This window comes from Heteronotia binoei, chromosome 2 (assembly GCF_032191835.1).
Source record: "Heteronotia binoei isolate CCM8104 ecotype False Entrance Well chromosome 2, APGP_CSIRO_Hbin_v1, whole genome shotgun sequence".
Taxonomy (NCBI): domain Eukaryota; kingdom Metazoa; phylum Chordata; class Lepidosauria; order Squamata; family Gekkonidae; genus Heteronotia; species Heteronotia binoei.
This window is the reverse complement of record NC_083224.1, coordinates 142,702,506-142,720,070: the sequence shown is the minus strand read 5'-3', so window position 1 is coordinate 142,720,070 and position 17,565 is coordinate 142,702,506. Positions and strand designations below refer to the sequence as shown.

The window sequence follows — 17,565 nt, the reverse complement described above, 5'->3', positions numbered from 1 at the left end:
GGGGGAGGCACAGGTATTTGTTCTGAGGGCAGCCAGCACCTGCAAGAATTCAGTGTCCTAGAGCCAAACTAGATTAGCTAGATCAGAACTCTTTACATCTTTAATTCTCCTTTAAAAAGAAGCATCTGGGAGGGTCAAATACTGGGGTTGCAGCAATAATTATTTCCCCAAAAAATACCCTTGATGCCCAGCAGTAATTACCTAAAATAGAGCAGAGATGGCAAGCAGCCTTTTAAAACTAGAAAACAGACCAGACAAAACTAGGGGAGAGCTATAAAGCAGATTTATTTCTATAAACAAAAATAGAGAGCACTGAAGAGGAGAACTTAGGCCTGTTCCCTTTCTGTATCTTATGAGTGTGCTCCATCAGTTTCAGCATTTCTTCTCAGCTATGGCCACTTCCAGTATCAGAACCAGGCTGGGAGAAAAAGGTTAAAAGACAGTGAGAACAAGCAAATAACTGTTTTTTGCTAGAACTACACACACACACACAGAGTATGTGTTATACACTATACATGAATAGATGAACATGTATAAACACTAGGCGTGCCATTTGCCTTCGTGTGGTGAGATATCTGCCTGCCCCCAATGCTTGTTGCCTGCTGGCACTACAGTGGATTGAGGAAGGAGGAAATCACTACTGGGAAACAATCATGTCATTTCTCGGGGAAACCCAGAACTAATGTCAAGACTGTCATAGATAGGCTTGCCAGTCCCTAGGTCCTGGTGGGGGATCCCCCAGCTTTGCAGGCTCCTCCCCATTGCCAGCCAGCTGGCCAGCAGAGGCAAAGTTCTGCCCCAACAGCAATAATGTAACTTTAAATCTCAGCAAGCTTAGAAGAAGCTTGGAAACTGCTTGCATTTTGGAAGGTGTGTGTGCCTTTAAATATCAGTAGGACAAAAGCTGCATGAGTGGGGTGAATAGGCAGAGCCATGTGACTCCTCCTGGTGAATGTGTGAAACATGTGCAGCTGATCTCTGCCAGCTGGTGATCAGTTGTAAAAGTGAGAGATCTCCTTACATTTGCCTGTTAATCTGAAGAAGTTGGTTGAAACACAACTGATGGTTACATTCAACAACTCCCATGAGTAAACTGCCCCAGTGAGATCACAAAGTGTGTGCTTTCAAACTGTGTTTATTTTGGCTACTTTATGAGTGTGTTTGTGTGTGTTTACTATAATTTAAGAACATAAGAGAAGCCATGTTGGATCAGGCCAATGGCCCATCCAGTCCAACACTCTGTGTCACACAGTGGCCAAATATATATATATATATATATATATATATATATATATATATATACACACACACACACACACACACACACACACCTCTGCTCCAAATTTTTATCCAATCCCCTCTTGAAGCTGGCTATGCTTGTAGCCGCCACCATCTCCTGTGGCAGTGAATTCCACATGTTAATCACCCTTTGGGTGAAGAAGTACTTCCTTTTCTCCGTTTTAACCCGACTGCTCAGCAATTTCATCGAATGCCCAAGAGTTCTTGTATTGTGAGAAAGGGAGAAAAGTACTTCTTTCTCTACTTTCTCCATCCCATGCATAATCTTGTAAACCTCTATCATGTCACCCCGCAGTCGACGTTTCTCCAAGCTAAAGAGCCCCAAGCGTTTCAACCTTTCTTCATAGAGAAAGTGTTCCAACCCTTTAATCATTCTAGTTGCCCTTTTCTGGACTTTCTTCAATGCTATAATACCCTTTTTGAGGTGCGGCGACCAGAACTGTACATAGTACTCCAAATGAGACCGCACTATCGATTTATATAGGGGCATTATGATACTGGCTGATTTGTTATCAATTTCCTTCCTAATAATTCCCAACATGGCGTTGGCTTTTTATATTGCAATTGCACACTGTCTTGATATTTCCCGTGTGTTATCTACCACGACCCCAAGATATCTCTCTTGGTCAGTCTTTGCCAGTTCACACCCCATCAACTTGTATTTGTAGCTGGGATTCTTGGCCCCAATGTGCATTACTTTGCACTTGGCCACATTGAACCTCATCTGTCACGTTGACGCCCACTCACCCAGCCTCAACAGATCCCTTTGGAGTGCCTCACAATCCTCTCTGGTTCTCACCACTCTGAACAATTTAGTGTCATCTGGAAACTTGGCCACTTCACTGCTCACTCCCAACTCCAAATCATTTATGAACAAGTTAAAGAGCATGCGACCCAGTACTGAGCCCTGCGGCACCCCACTGCTTACTGCCTTCCACTGTGAAGACTGCCCATTTATACTCACTCTTTGCTTCCTATTAATTAGCCAGTTTTTGATCCACAAGAGGACCTGTCCTTTTACTCCATGACACTTGAGCTTTCTAAGGAGCCTTTGATGAGGAACTTTATCAAAAGCTTTCTGGAAGTCAAGGTAAACATCCATTGGGTCCCCTTTGTCCACGTTTGTTCACCCCCTCAAAGAACTGTTAGTGAGGCAAGATCTTCCCTTACAAAACTCATGCTGAGTTTTTCTCAATAACCCATGTTCATCAATGTGCCTACTCATTCTGTCCTTGATAATGGTTTCTACCAACTTTCCCGGTATTGAAGTCAGACTGGCTGGCCTGTAATTTCCCGGATCTCCTTTGGAGTGACATGGGGGTGACATTTGCTACCTTCCAGTCCTCAGGAATGAAGGCAGATTTCAATGAAAGATTACATATTTTTGTCAGGAGATCCACAAGTTCAACGTTGAGTTCTTTCAGAACTCTTGGATGTATGCCATCCAGACCTGGTGACTTATTAGTTTTTAATTCGTCAATCAGTTGTAAGACCTTTTCTCTTGTCACTTCAATCTGACTCAGGTCTTTCAACACCCCTTCCAAAATTAGTGGTTCTGGAGCAGGCAAACACTTCTCATCTTCCACAGTGAAGACGGAGGCAAAAAATGCATTCAGCTTCTCAGTCATTTCCCTATCCTCCTTCAGTAATCCTTTGACCCCTTGGTCATCCAAGGGTCCACTGCCTCCTTGGCTGGTTTCCTGCTTCTAATATATTTGAAGAAATTTTTATTGTTGGTCTTTATGTTTTTTGCAATATGCTCCTCATAGTCCCTTTTTGCCTGCCTGATCACAGTCTTGCATTTGATTTGCCACAGCCTGTGTTCTCTTTTATTAATCTCACTTGGACTTGTTTTCCACCGCTTAAAAGAGTCCTTCTTACCTTTTACAGCTTCCATTACTTTGTTAACCATGCAGGCCTTTTCTTGTACCTGCTTGTACCTCTCCTAACTTGTGGTATATATTTTATCTGAGCTTCTAGGATTGTAGTTTTAAATAGCCTCCAAGCTTCCCCAAGGGTTTTGACCGTATTTATCTTTCTTTTCAGTTTCCTCTTCAAATGCCTCCTCATCTCAGAGAATTTACCCCTTTTAAAGTTAAATGTGGTTGTGCCGGTCTTTTGGGGCAACTCCCTATTTATACAAAGGGTGAAATCAATAACGTTATGGTCACTGCTCCCAAGTGCTGCGATCACTTTTACATCTTTCACCAAGTCTTGGGCATTACTTAGGAAAATCCAGGATCACCCCATCCCTGGTAGGTTCTGAGACCATCTGCTCCATAGCATAGTCACTGCGGGCATCAAGAAACTCAATCTCTTTCTCTCGACCAGAACACATATTGACCCAATCAATCTGCGGGTAGTTAAAATCAACTATTACAACATAGTTTTTACATTTAGCCGCTATCTTAATCCTTCATTCATATTATAATTCTCCTCTATCTTTTGATTTGGTGGGCGATAACAAACTCCCATAGTTAAATTTCCTTTTGGGCCCTCTATTTCAAACCAAAGCATTTCTAGAAGGGAATCTAATTCTCTGACCTCAGTCTTACTGGACCGTATGTTCTCTCTGACATACAGAGCCACCCCACCTCCAACCCTTCCATCCCTATCCTTCTGATATAACTTATATCCAGGAATGACCATGACCCACTGATTCTCCTCATTCCACCAAGTTTCTGAAATTCCCACAGTGTCTATGTTTTCTCCCAACACTAAACATTCCAATTCACCAATTTTGCATCGAACACTTCTAGCATTTGCATACAAACATCTATAATTTCCCAGGCAAGCTAGGCCCGCAACCTTCCTCCTGCCGCCTCGAGACTTTGGCAGACAGTTCATACTGTTTGTCACCATCACAGTGGACAACTCTGATCCATTACCTGGTAGAAAAGTAACAGCTAACCCTTCATCTTTTTGAGATGTGTCCTTCCGAACTATTGACATTTCATCTCCTGTTGGCTTTCCCCCAAGATTTAGTTTAAAAACTGCTCTGCCACCTTTCTGATTTTAAACTTCAGCAGCTTGGTTCCATCTGGGGACAAGTGGAGACCATCTCTTTTGTACAGCTCCCGCTTGTTCCAGAAAGCATTCCAGTGCCTAACAAACTTAAACCCTTCCTCCTTACACCATCGTCTCATCCACACATTGAGACTTCTAATTTGTGCCTGTCTCTCCAGCCCTGCACGTGGAACAAGTAGCACTTCTGAGAAGGCTACCTTGGAGGTCCTGGCCTTAAGTCTCCCTCCTAGCAGCCTAAATTTTTCCTCCAGGACCTCACGACTACATTTCCCCACATCGCTGGCGCCAACATGCACCACGACCACTGGCTCCTCCCCAGCACTGTCTATCAGCCTACCTACTACACACGTAATGTCCGCTACCTTCGCACCAGGCAGGCAAGTCACCATACAGTCAGTACGCGGTTTTGCCACCCAGCTATCTACTTGCCTAAGAATCGAATCACCAACTACCAAGACCTCCTGCTCTCTCCCTGCCCAGGGATGGTTCCTTGGCGCGAAAGGATTCCTGCTCACCAACTGAAGAAGAGGTCCCTTCTGAGGGCGCATTCCCCTTATCCTCAGCATGGTGCACTGTTCCCTATCGACCCTCACGCTCCCTGGCAGCAAGGGGGCTGCCACGTTCAGAGCGGGGCTCATCTAATACGCTCCCGAGAGTCTTCCCCGAGTGCCTAACTGACCGTCTCTGCTTCTCCAGGGCAGTCACCTCGGCCTCATGGGTACGAATTCGTTCCCTGAGGACCAGGAGCTCCTTGCATCGAGCACACACCCAAGACTTCTGTCCTGTGGGCAGACAGTCATACATGTGACACTCAGTGCAAAACACTGGAAAGCCCCCACCCCCCTGCTGGCGTTCTACCTTCATGAGAGCTTTTTAAAAAAATATATATATATAGTCCTCTTTAAATTCTGTTTGTTTAAGTGGCTCCCCTTCTGGAGGGTCAACTTACCTTATTGGGAGAACATAGAAATTAGGGATCTGGGTTCCTGGTCCTTACAGAGTCCCCAGGCTAAGAGCCACAGGCCAAGAGCCCTTTAGCTTTCGCCCTTTGGCTCGCGTGGAAGTACAGCTGCTTGAGGATAAGCAGGGGAACTGCACTGCTGCATTTTTATTTATTCATTTTAGGGAATGGAAAAGTCTTGTCACTCTACTCCCACTCCAGGCTCCACCCCTGAAGTCCCCAGGCATTTTCTGAGTTGGTCCTGGCAGCCCTAGTCATAAGGTTCCTGGCAATTCCTAGAAAAGCATAATGTCACTTCTGGTTTTCTCTAGAAGAGACTTAATGCCATTGCTCAACAGTGTTCCCCATGTCCCCCCTCAAATGACACCTGCAGAATGGCAGTCTTAATAAATACACTCAAGCAAAACTATGTTGCAGGTAAAATACAAGAGTTGAGTTGTGGTCTCTCACCCTCAAGGCAAAATGTAGTATCTACTCAATAATATTTTATTTATTATTTATATATTATCTGGGCTCACTCTGCCATGCTTTTCAATTTCTTTGACTTTCGAAAGCCTCCCTTCTCCATTCAGCAAGGGAGAATTTTAATAATATATAGGGGTGCTCAGGGCTTTTGTTGTAGTAGGAACTGCTTTGCATATTAGGCCACACCCCTCTTGTGTAGCTAATCCTCCAGGAGCTTACAGGGCTCTTCTTGGAGGATTGGCTACATCAGGGATGTGCGGTGCAAGGAGTTCCTGCTACAAAAAAAGCCCTCGGGGTGCTTCTCCTATCAGTCTGAAAGTTGGAGAAGAGGGAGGAAGATCCTTTGTGAAAGGGGTACAGTCCCTGATCTTTTGATCTTAACTGGATGTACACTGAGTTACAGCCAGATATGATTCCCATTAAAACCAATGGAAATGAAAACCAAGTTAAATAATTAAGGCTAATGGCCTTAATATCAAATTGAAACAAGTCAAATGAAGGAAAACAAGTACAGTTTTCGTGTATAAATTCTTGAATTAACAAGAGCTGTCAGCAAGAATGCTAGTGGCAATAATAATTTATCTTGATACCAATTACTTCTACTTTTCTTGATTGCTAGTTGTAGTTTATTCAAACTGAATTGGAAATGAAAGCTGATTTCATAGGTGGCATCCAACAGTTGTGGGATTTCTCTGAGCAGCTTCTAACATAGTTGTTCAAATTCAGACCTATGTGGCCAGTCAATGGTAATTTTTTTTAAGCAAGCTACTGCCTAATTTCTAGATTGGCATCAAATTTTATTCACATCAACCAAAACATCTGGGTTGGTACCTTGTTGCTTCAACTTGGTTTTGCCCAGCGGTATAGAAAGGTGCATCATTGTTGTATTCATCAAATACACCCCATCTGAGATGAGCCCACTCATGGACAAAGACTCTGCCTATAAAAAATAAATAAAAATGAATTAATACACAATTATTCAGATTTACAGTATACAGGTAGTTAGATGCTGATTGCCAGCTTTTTCCAAAATCTCTCAAATGTGAAACATTGTACAGTCAAAGTAGCAACTGGGTAGCTAGAAGAGTGATAACCAAGTTTTCAGTATTAGGGCTTCTATAATTTAAACACATGCAGTTGAAGAAATATTGCAAGATGCAACTATACGATGGTGATGGTGTTAGTTAGCTTGCCTTGGCTGGGCACCTTTTAAGTCAATGGTAATGGCATTGTTTAAGGCATGAATGTGGCAAACAGCAGTTCATTGAATCATTCTTTTTCAATCTTAGCATATGGTCCTTACTGAAACAAAAATTCTAGAGTCTGGACAGCGCCTGGGTAGAAGACCTTCCAAGAAAAGAAGGATAACACTGTTAATAAATAAACAGTAATACATTATTACAGATTGGATCCAGCAGAACGTTTCCATAAATGGAAGGATTTCCTCCCCCCCCCCCCCCCGCCTGAGTCCTCCAATTCCTTCCTCATGATGTTGCTGTCTCTCAGGATAAGCACTGGAAGGGGCATTTGGGGCTGCAGCAGGAGGGGGAGGTAAGGTGTCCCCTTCCACAGATGGAAATCCCTTCTGATTGAAGTGATTTTCCATGGGATCCAAGCCGACATTTATAAATGTGGAATATGTTCCAATAGTTTGAAAATATGGTGATGAATCTAATGCCAATACTGTTAATTAGATGTTGTAGAGCAAAAATTATTGAATTCTCTTATTCATCTTTCTCCTTTTATCACCCTTTTCTGCCAATGGATAAAGACTTTTTTTGTTTTGTCTGGCCTTCCCTCGGTGACTCCTCCTTCCTGCCTTCTGTTTTTTTTATTTGTTATATTTGTCCACCTCCCTAACTGAGACTCAAAGCAAATTAGTGTGTTAATCATTAGGATGAGACATCCAATGCCATAGAATTTAGATAAACAAAATCTGAAACAAAGTATAAGCAATAACATGATTAAATGCTGCAGAAATTATATGTATAGGATCATACATGCAGAAAGAGACATTATACAAAATAATATAGGTCATATAGTCCACACACTATCCATTTACCAAAACATCTTTCTGAATTATTTTATTAAAATACAGTCCTTTAATCTGTGTAAAAAAGACCCTCCTGAATAATTCAGTTTTGGATAGTTTATGGAATTCCAGGAGAGTGGCAGCCTTCCTGATCTCATTAGATAGGCCATTCCATAAAGTGGGGGCCACAATGGAGAATGCATGTGTATGGGCAGTCTTGATTGTGCCTGTTTGCATGGTGGTACTCCCAAAATGCCCCTCTCAGCTAAGCAAACCTATCATGGCAGAGCATGAGGGAGAGGAGAACCTGGGGTTATGAGGTATCAAGACCATGAAGGGCTTTGCATGTCATAGCCAACACCTAGGACTGAATCCAGTAACTGATGGGCAGCCAGTGGAATGACTGCAGAATAGAAGTAATACGCATGCACTGCCTAGCTCTTCCTCAGTCTTGTAAGGATTCCATTTCAATTTATTCACACTTAGCCATTCAAGTACGGTAGACAGGCAGGACTTGTACTGTACTGTTTTAATGATGTCTTTTGTGTTTTATATATGTACTAGGGATAAGGCCTGTTGTGAAGAAAACTACAATGGGTTCTAGAAAGAGGCTCGGGGTAAGCTTTCTGATGATCCAAGAGCGGGGGGGAGGGCCTCCAAACCTGGGGATTGCTGTGTTCCCACCCATCCAAGTGAAGGCATTCTCTCCCCCCACGCAACTCAAGGGGAACTGAGCTCTGCCATCCGGAGAGCAGTTGTAATTTTAAGTTCCAGCCCTCACCTGGAGATGGGCAACAGTAGTTCTCCAGGAGGAAATGGCTGGTTTGGAGAGTGGAGTCTATGGCATTGTACCTGTCTGAGGTCCCACCCCTCCTCAAACCCTACCCTCTCCAGGCACCACCTCTCAAATCTCCAGGAATTTGCCAACCTGGAGTTGCCACCAGCTAAGTCAACTCCAGGTTGGAGAAAATAACTGCTTTGGAGGGTGGACTGCATGCCATTTGATTCACCTGAGGCCTCTCCTTTACTGACGGAAGTTGATTGTCTAGCAACAGCCTCTGGCTAAGGGTGTGGCTTAGGGGAAGAGGGAGTGACAGGAAATAGCATGGCCTGGGAGGAAAAGCTCCCACTGGGGCCAGGCCTTGCCGCCTAGTCACATTATGGCAGTGCCGGTTCCCTGGCTATTCAGAGGCTGCTTGTGCCAGGAAGCCATCTGTGTGGGCCACTGATGGGGCTGCAGAGGTCTGTTGCCAGCAACACTTTTTGTGAATCCGGTTGACAGAGTGACACAGAGAAGAGTTGGCGGTGTGTCTGTCTCTGAGGTAATACTGTTTGGGTGGTTTGTTTAACATTTCTGGGCCTGCAGTAGGTAAGAGCTGGGGAGTCAGCCAGTGGGAGGCCAGAGACACTAAGTGAGCTGTGATGGGCCAATTATTTGTTGAGTGCATGGAATGCATCAGTTAGTCAATGGGAGTGCGTATGGCCATTACCACAGGGGAATTATATATAATGATTTCAGTTTTGGATTGATTATGTACTTTTATAATACTTTGTTTTTAAGAGAGCCAGTTTGGTGTAGTGGTTAAGTGTGCAGACTCTTATCTGGGAGAACCGGGTTTGATTCCCCACACCTCCACTTGCACTGCTGGAATGGCCTTGGGTCAACCATAGCTCTGGCAGAGGTTGTCTTTGAAAAAGCAGCTGTTGTGAGAGCCCTCTCCAGCCCCACCCACCTCACAGGGTGTCTGTTATGGGGGAGGAAGGTAAAGGAGATTGTGAGCCGCTCTGAGACTCTTTGGAGTGGAGGGCGGGATATAAATCCAATATCTTCTTCTTAATTAGCTGCTGTGGAAGTCCTGATTGAGGAGAAAATAGGGTTGCCAAGTCCAATTCAAGAAATATCTGGGAACTTTAGGGGTGGAGCCAGGAGACTTTGGGGGAGGAGCCAGGAGCAAGGGTGTGACAAGCATAATTGAACTCCAAGGGAGTTCTGGCCATCACATTTAAAGGGTCAACACACCTTTTTAAATGTCTTCCTTCCATAGGAAATAATGGATAGGGGCACCTTCTTTTGGGGTTCAATCATTTTGAAACTTGGGGTCCAATCATTTTGAAACTTGGGGTGTATTTTTGAGAGAGGCACTGGATGTTATAGTGAAAATTTGGTGCCTCTACCTCAAAAAACAGCCCCCCCAAGCCCCTGATACCCATGGATCAAGTCCCCATTATTCCCTATGGGAATCATTCTCCATAGGAAATAATTTCCCAGTAGACGTTCCCCCCCCCCGTCGCTTTCTGATGACCCAAGAGCGGGGGGAAGGGCCTCCAAACCTGGGGATTGGCAACTCTCTCTCTCACACACACACACTTACTGGATCTGGTTCCTCCACAACGACATCTGAAAAGAACAGGGGCTACGCTGCTCTCTCTCTCTCTCACACACACTCTCTCACACACACACACACACTCTGAAACAAAAGCAAAACAAATCAAGGGATTGTGTTGCTGACCCTTCACATGAAGTACTTTCTGCTCAACTTTAAAGGTACACCTGCCCAAGATCTAGAGCTGCATGGTAGCTGTGAAGGCGGGGCTTTCCTTGCCGGCCAGCTAGCTGGGGGTGGGGGGCAGCATGTAAAACCGGGGGAATGCCCTGCTGGGACCTGAGGATTGGGAAGCCTAGCAGAAAGGCAGGGCATGTTTTGTAAATAAAGAAATATTTAGTGAGATATTATCAAATAAGGCTGTTAGTAGTTTCTCAGGATAATTTTTGTCCTGTTACTTATCTTTCTTAAACTTGATTATTGAGTATTTCAGCGGGGGAAAACATTTAATCTGAATTAATGAGTCTTACCTCGTAGTCCATAGACATAATACAAACTGTCATTTTTCAGAAAGTCTGATGTGAAATGAATATATCTTCCCTATTCTCCACATCCTCCATACTGCAAGGTGTATGGATCATGTCCATATTTCAGGAAAGGATCGGCCACTATGACATCTGCCTAAGTAAAACAGGGCCAGGTTTAAAGGTCGCCAAGAAAGGGAATGGTAGTATGTTATTTAATATTAATATTCTATGGTAACTTGGTTGAGAGAAAATGCCCATAGATGCTAACTGTACTCTCCATAATAACAGCCACAGCCACACAAGTTGGGAGACTATAGTGAATAGGGGAAAGGAGAGGAAACCACTCCCCCTCACCTCTTGTGCTAGTGAAACTCTAGTGAAGAAACAGAATGAAGGGGAGAGATTCTTCACCTGTGACTGCAACCTCCTGGCCATTCTTTAGACATCAATCATTCATTTATGATGTCTAGGAATCTTATTATGATTTGAGCACATATTTACATAGTCAATATGACAGTAGTTGAAATTGCCCAGTATTACATTTTTCACTTTAGTCATCTCCTTTATTTCCTTGATCAGGTGGGGGCGGGGGATAGTACACTTCAGCTTTTCAAAAACCCTTAGGACCTAGTACCTCCACCCACAGTGATTCTATGGGGCATGTTTTTTATCTATTTCTTTCTAGCCTCTTTGACTCTATGGTCTCTTTGATATATAGAGCAATGGAGCCCCCAACATGTCCCTCCCTGTCCTGTCTAGAGTTTTCCCCATTCCACCAGATTTCTGAAATGCTGATGATATCTCATTTGTCATACAGTACTAAGCACATCAGCTCCACCATCTTGGCTTGGAGACTTCTGTGATGGGTGTTTTGATTGTGGGGATACTTGCCTGCCCTGGTGTGAAGATTGCAGACATTATGCACTGTTTAGATAGGCTGATAACTATTGTAGGGGTGGAGTGCGCATTGGCACCAATAACATTGGGAAATGTAGCTGTGTCATTGGAAAATGTAATTGGGTGGTCCAAAAGGGGAAAAGTTAGGTTTTCTTCCCTGGAATTCTGCAGGATCCTGTATCAAGAAGGTTAATGTGCTATAGTTCCTAACCCTAAATAACAAACTTACACAGCATGTTTAAAGTTTTGTTTCTGTGATTGTCTCTTGTTCCACCTCAAACTCCTCAGCCAAACTAATTCCTTCTGTTAGTGCCTCTGTTCAGCTGTTGTGTTCTTGTGCTCCACAAGCTGCTCTCTCATTTGTTAGAGATTTACCTAAGGTTAACTGCTTAGAATTGGGACCTGTGGGCTCCTCTCCTTTCTTTCACTATCCACATGGGGGCCTGGATTTAGAAGATATATTCCTTACCTTTTCATAGGATTCTATAGTTACTCTTCCGTATTCACTTTTGGGTCTCCATGTCAAAGGAATTATAATTTTTACCGTCTTGAAATAAAATCTTTGTTTTGTAACACTAAATAGATAAGTAGATGCGTCTTCAACCATTTCCTTAAAGGCAAAAGAACACAAGAAGTATGTTGTGTGTGTCAGAGCTGTATTCAAAGGATGGCATATGGCTTTTTGAATGTCTAGAATATTTATTTGCATCTTCTGTCTTTCCGGCCTTCCATATATTTTGTTTGCTGGTTGAATGTTCTTGTTTAAGTTGAATGTTGCTTGTTCTGTGCTATACTTGTTCCATAACCTGTTTGTTTTTTGCATCAAGTAACTTTTTCATATTCTATAAACTTTATTTAAACAGATGTGTACACAAAGAACATTTGGCTATATATTTTGTTAATACTACATTCATGTTGCAATCTATACCAGCATAATGCTTTTATAATGGTAGTGTAACCAACTGTGCATTCAAATGTGTAATGTGTGCGCACACACCACCACCTGCACCAAGACAAAACAGGAAGCAATGATACACCAAAAGTTCCATTCTGTGATAGAAGTAACATGGAGTGGATTAGGGCATTCTGGGAAGAGTTCCTTTGTGGGGAGGAATTTTGAAGCATTCCTAAACTGATGTTCAGTTTGCATGAAGCATTTCTGACCTGATTTCAGTTGGCATGTTGCTTTGAGAAGGGGAACAGAAATCTCTCCTGCAGCTCGTCCTAGAAGCCAAGCTCAATTCATACATTTATGAATATTCCTGGCATGGTGTAGTGGTTAGTGTGTTGGACTATGACCCTCAAGACCCATGCCACAGAACCTTGCTGCATGTTCTTGAGCCACTTGCTTTCTCTCAGCCTATGACACTCAAGACCAAGGTTGAAATCCCCACTCTGCCAGGGAATCTTGCTGCATTGGCTGATCATTTTGTGAGCAGCCAAAAAAGATGTCTGCTGATGTCTGTCTAGGAAAAAAAGATTTTCTTCTTTACTTTGTAAGTCAAACATATTTAGCAGGCCCAATTTCACCTCAGCTTAAAAGACTCCACTAAAAATCTGGCCACATCAGCAAAATATTAAGTTCTTTTACATCCCCATATCTCTGACAACTTGCCCCAACTGTTTCATCCTTAGTGATTAGCATTGCTGCCATCTCTGCTGGCCCTCTTTCAGCACCTTTAATGTCTAATCTGGAGAACTGAGATTGATTCCCCACTCCTCCATATGCTGAGTGACCTTGGGCTGGTCACCATTCTCTCAGAACTCTCTCAGCACCACCTACCTCCCAAGGTACCTGTTGTGGGGAGAGGAAGGGAAGGTGATTGTAAACCACTTTAATACTCCTTGTGGTAGAGAAAAGTGGAGTATAAAAACCAACTCCTCTTCTTCGTAAATTTAATAGAGGAATGTAGCAAGTGAAGCTTTCCCCAGCATAGAGAGAAATGGTGTGAAATGCTATTCCTATTAATTTTCTGTCAAACTACTCTTAAAAGCACAGGGCCAGAAAAGAAATGGTAGCACTAGTGTCCTCCATGCAGTTCTATACTGTTACTAGCCTAAAACTGAATACACAAGTCTAAATCATTACTATTGAACATATCTGAAATAAGTACATTGCTTCATCCAAGGGAGAGGCAAGAAGTGTACCCCAAAACATTCCTGCACTATAGGAAGTTGAAATTTGATATCTAAATTGACCAAGACAACTTGCTTACTGAGGGCATTTAAAATGTACTATTCATACATTTAATATTAGAAGTATAGAGTTGGACTCTTCTAGGGTCATCTGGTCCAAACCCCTGCACAATGCAGGAATTCACAAATACCACCACCCCTCAATACATCCCCAGTGACACCTGGTCCATAGAAGATGGAAAAAACTCCAGGTCCCTTGCCAAATTGGTTTGGAGAGAAATTGGTTCCTGATCCCAAAAGTTTCAATCAGCATTTCCCTGGGTGTGTAAGAAGGGGCCACGAAAACTAAGCACTGATGAAACCCTTCCTGCCCTCCCTTTCATGATCTGAAAATCACCATTGCTGTCAGATGGCTATCTGGCTTCTTTTTAAAAATCTCCAAAGCAGAGCCCACCATCTCCTGAGAGGAAACCTGTTTCACTGAGGTACCACTCTGTCAGGGAGTTCTTCCTAATGTTTAATGGAAAAATCTTTTGATTTAATTTCAGTCCACTGATTCTGATCTGACCTTCTGGGGATCTAAAAAAGCATGTTGGTACATGGCTCCCCAAAAGGCTAGGGACATAGTATACCTCGGAATAGTTAAGCTTCTTTTGTGTTATTTATGAACCTCACATTGATACATACTAGTCCAAGACACCACAATTATTAGAAAAATCAATCATGGGGACATTTGTACATCCAATATTCAAAACCCAGGATACAAAGTTTATGTCACTATAAAGGCCTTTACTCTAATACAGAACAGGCAAATGCATACAGAGGATGGGATGTATAGATCTGGGAACTTTTACTATAGCATTATACATTTAAGAAACATTGGTAAAATTTCCAGTAGCAGCCTGGACTGTGCATATCCCTGCTTGCAGAATGTAAAATGAATTTACGAATGCATAAAAATGTGTCAAAGTCTACATCAGATTAAAAACCCACCGAGATAATCTCTAATGGTGAACAGAAAATAAAATATACACTGTTAAAATATAATTAAAATACTGATAAAATAGCTATAAATTAAAACTAAAATTCAACAGTTACAGCTCAGAGATACTGATAACAAAGTGGCTGGGGTGAAGCTAAATATCTAAATAGATAAAACAACTAGAATAGAACTGAGAGTATTAACGTGTTTGCACCATAAAAGCACAAACCCAGAACGCAACTGCCTCTATAAGGGCAGTTTTATAACAAAATAACAACACATCAAACATATAATACAGCATAATTTAACCTAGGTTAAATTAAATTGAACAGAATAGAATACTAGAAAGAATAAGAACTAGAAAAGAGGGAGGGAGAGAACAGAGGAGAGCCAAAACTGTCTCTGTCCCAAAGACCAAGTCCTGGATAACAGATTAATTAGGCTCCACTTTTTCCAAGCAGGAGGGGAAGTCATTCCAACTGACTAAAGTCAGCCTCTTCAAAAGAAAATCAACTACTGTCCTAAACTTCAACAAACTATACCACACTATAGAGTGAGAAAAGAAAGGAAAAATACTAATACAAACTAAACTACAGTTAAAGCAAACAAATTAACTCAGATTGGAGCTCAGCATCTGCATCTCAATGTGTCAAAGTCGCTAATATAAAAGTTATGTAATGAAAAAATGTTCAAGCAGTCTTACCTTTAAATTGTTGACAATTATGTCATCATCTGATATCTGAGGATTAATTGCAATAACAATGTCTTCAAACCCACCATTGCTGAGTTTTACCAAGGAACCTGTGACCCCGTGTAGTAATTGTAACACCAAGGCAAGAAGCCATATGTTAACCATCATCTTTGATTCTACCAGTTATACCACTCTCAGTGAGAAAAATAATGGCAGAGAAGGGTTAACAGAACTTTGAACTGTTAAGGAACTTCTTCAATTTGTCCGAGTAGTCAATACTGTTTTCGGTTACAAGTTAACAATCGGGAAATCTCCAAGGATGAGATATGTTAATCAACTAATTGCATTTCCTTGTCCTGCTCTTGCCATTAATACACCGGAAATATTTTAAATTAAAACTTAATCTAAACAGCAGTTTACACTTTCTGATTTGTCTTTAGCGGTACATGGAAGAAATCCATAACCGTAATGGAAGGGCAAAATTAACTCAGCCTAATCTGTGGGTGGGGTTCTCTACCAGCTAAACTATACACTTTTTAAGTACATGACATGACAAGTATAACATACTTCTGGAATTTCCTGAACTGGGATAAAAGCGCCTTTGTGTTTACCTTGCAAAGCAAATAGCAGGTCTTAGGTGGGGAGGAGTGATTGGAGAGCAGGAAATCAATGGCTGCTATGACACACACTAAATAATGCACTTTCGATCCACTTAAGTGAACTTTCCAACTGGAATTTGCAGTCTGAACTGGCAAAATCCAGTTGAAAAGTTCATTGAAAGTGCATTATTTAGTCTGTGTGAAAGTGCTTAGTATGGAGTAAAATGTTAAACTTCTTCCTCCCATGATGCAGTTCTGATCTAAATGTTCCCCCGTCCCCTGGCCTGCTTAACAACAACAACAACCTTGTAGAATATTGCTAAACTTTCAGAATGTTTATAATTGTAGCAGCCAGCAAAACACATTCAACTCAGAGTTTGCTTAATAATACACCATTTTGTCATGTATTGACTGAGGCAGAATAGTTTTAGAGAATTAAAAAATAAATGCATTTGCTGTCTTTCCTGAGGGCCCACAGAGCCCCAGCACTCCCACATTCATCAAAGGCTGATATTCAGAACTGTATTAATTACTGTTAGCAAACTTGCATTTGATGCATGCTTTATCAACAATGCAAACAACTTCCCTTTCATCAGATGCAATTTTGTTATTTTTAATAGTGAGGTAATGGAGACTAGGAATAGAACATCACCAGCAGTGCCAGCAAGAACACAGTGGTCAGACCAAAACGAGTCTGTGGCAGCAGAGATAGGCATTACAGTGAATGAGACTGACTTAGTGCCATACTTCTTGGATATGGAGGAGGAAGTTATGAACTATGGTCTTGAGGTGCCTTTGAGAAGCTATGGAACCATGGAGGGTAGACTCCACTCAAGTCATGATGTAGCAGGAAGCAATGTACAATTGTATTCTTTTAGTGAGTCTGGAGAGGATGGAAACAATGATAATGTCATCTCAGAGGAACTTTTAAATCATCCTCAAGCGCTAGTGCCAGCTCCAGAACTGAGGCAAATCCTGAGAGGGAGCAGTCCACCCAGAGCTGCCACTGCCAAGTCGGCGTTTTTTCATCTGAAGCGGGCAAGGCAGTTGGCCCCTTTCCTGGAGCGCCGGGACCTGGCAACAGTGATCCATGTGACGGTCACCTCAAGATTGGATTACTGTAATGCCCTCTACATGGGGCTGCCTTTATGTCGAACCCGGAAACTGCAGCTAGTGCAGAACGCAGCGGCCAGGCTGTTACTAGGACTCCCGAAATGGGAGCATATACAGCCAAGGCTGCGCGAACTGCACTGGCTGCCAGTTACATACCGGGTTCGCTACAAAGTGCTGGTCATTACTTTTAAAGCCCTATATGGTCAAGGACCTGCCTACCTGAAGGACCGTCTCTCCCCATACGAGCCCCAAAGAGCACTGAGGTCAGCAGGGAAGAACAAGCTGACTGTCCCTGGGCCAAAGGAGGCGAAATTACAGAACACTCGTGCACGGGCCTTCTCCGTTGCAGCTCCGTGCCTGTGGAACCAGCTCCCGGAAGAGGTGCGGGCCCTGCGGAGCCTGGATCAATTCCGCAGGGCCTGCAAGACCATCCTTTTTAGGAGGCCTTCGCAGACTGCTGATAAAGGATGGCCGAACTGATGATCCATCAAAGTGACTCTATATAGTGATCC

The 17,565-nt window shown here is 42.7% G+C and overlaps 1 protein-coding gene across 1 annotated transcript in view; it reads right to left on the bottom strand.

The window, feature by feature from the left end:
• LOC132567355 (calcium-activated chloride channel regulator 1-like) overlaps nt 1-15,548 on the bottom strand; it is a 54,660-nt gene extending 39,112 nt beyond the window's left edge. The window contains 4 exon segments of the mRNA XM_060233031.1: nt 6,584-6,692; nt 10,639-10,789; nt 12,002-12,142; nt 15,354-15,548. Coding sequence (XP_060089014.1) covers nt 6,584-6,692; nt 10,639-10,789; nt 12,002-12,142; nt 15,354-15,509 — 557 coding nt within the window. The 5' untranslated portion in view covers nt 15,510-15,548.
• Nucleotides 15,549-17,565: the final 2,017 nt, after the last annotated feature.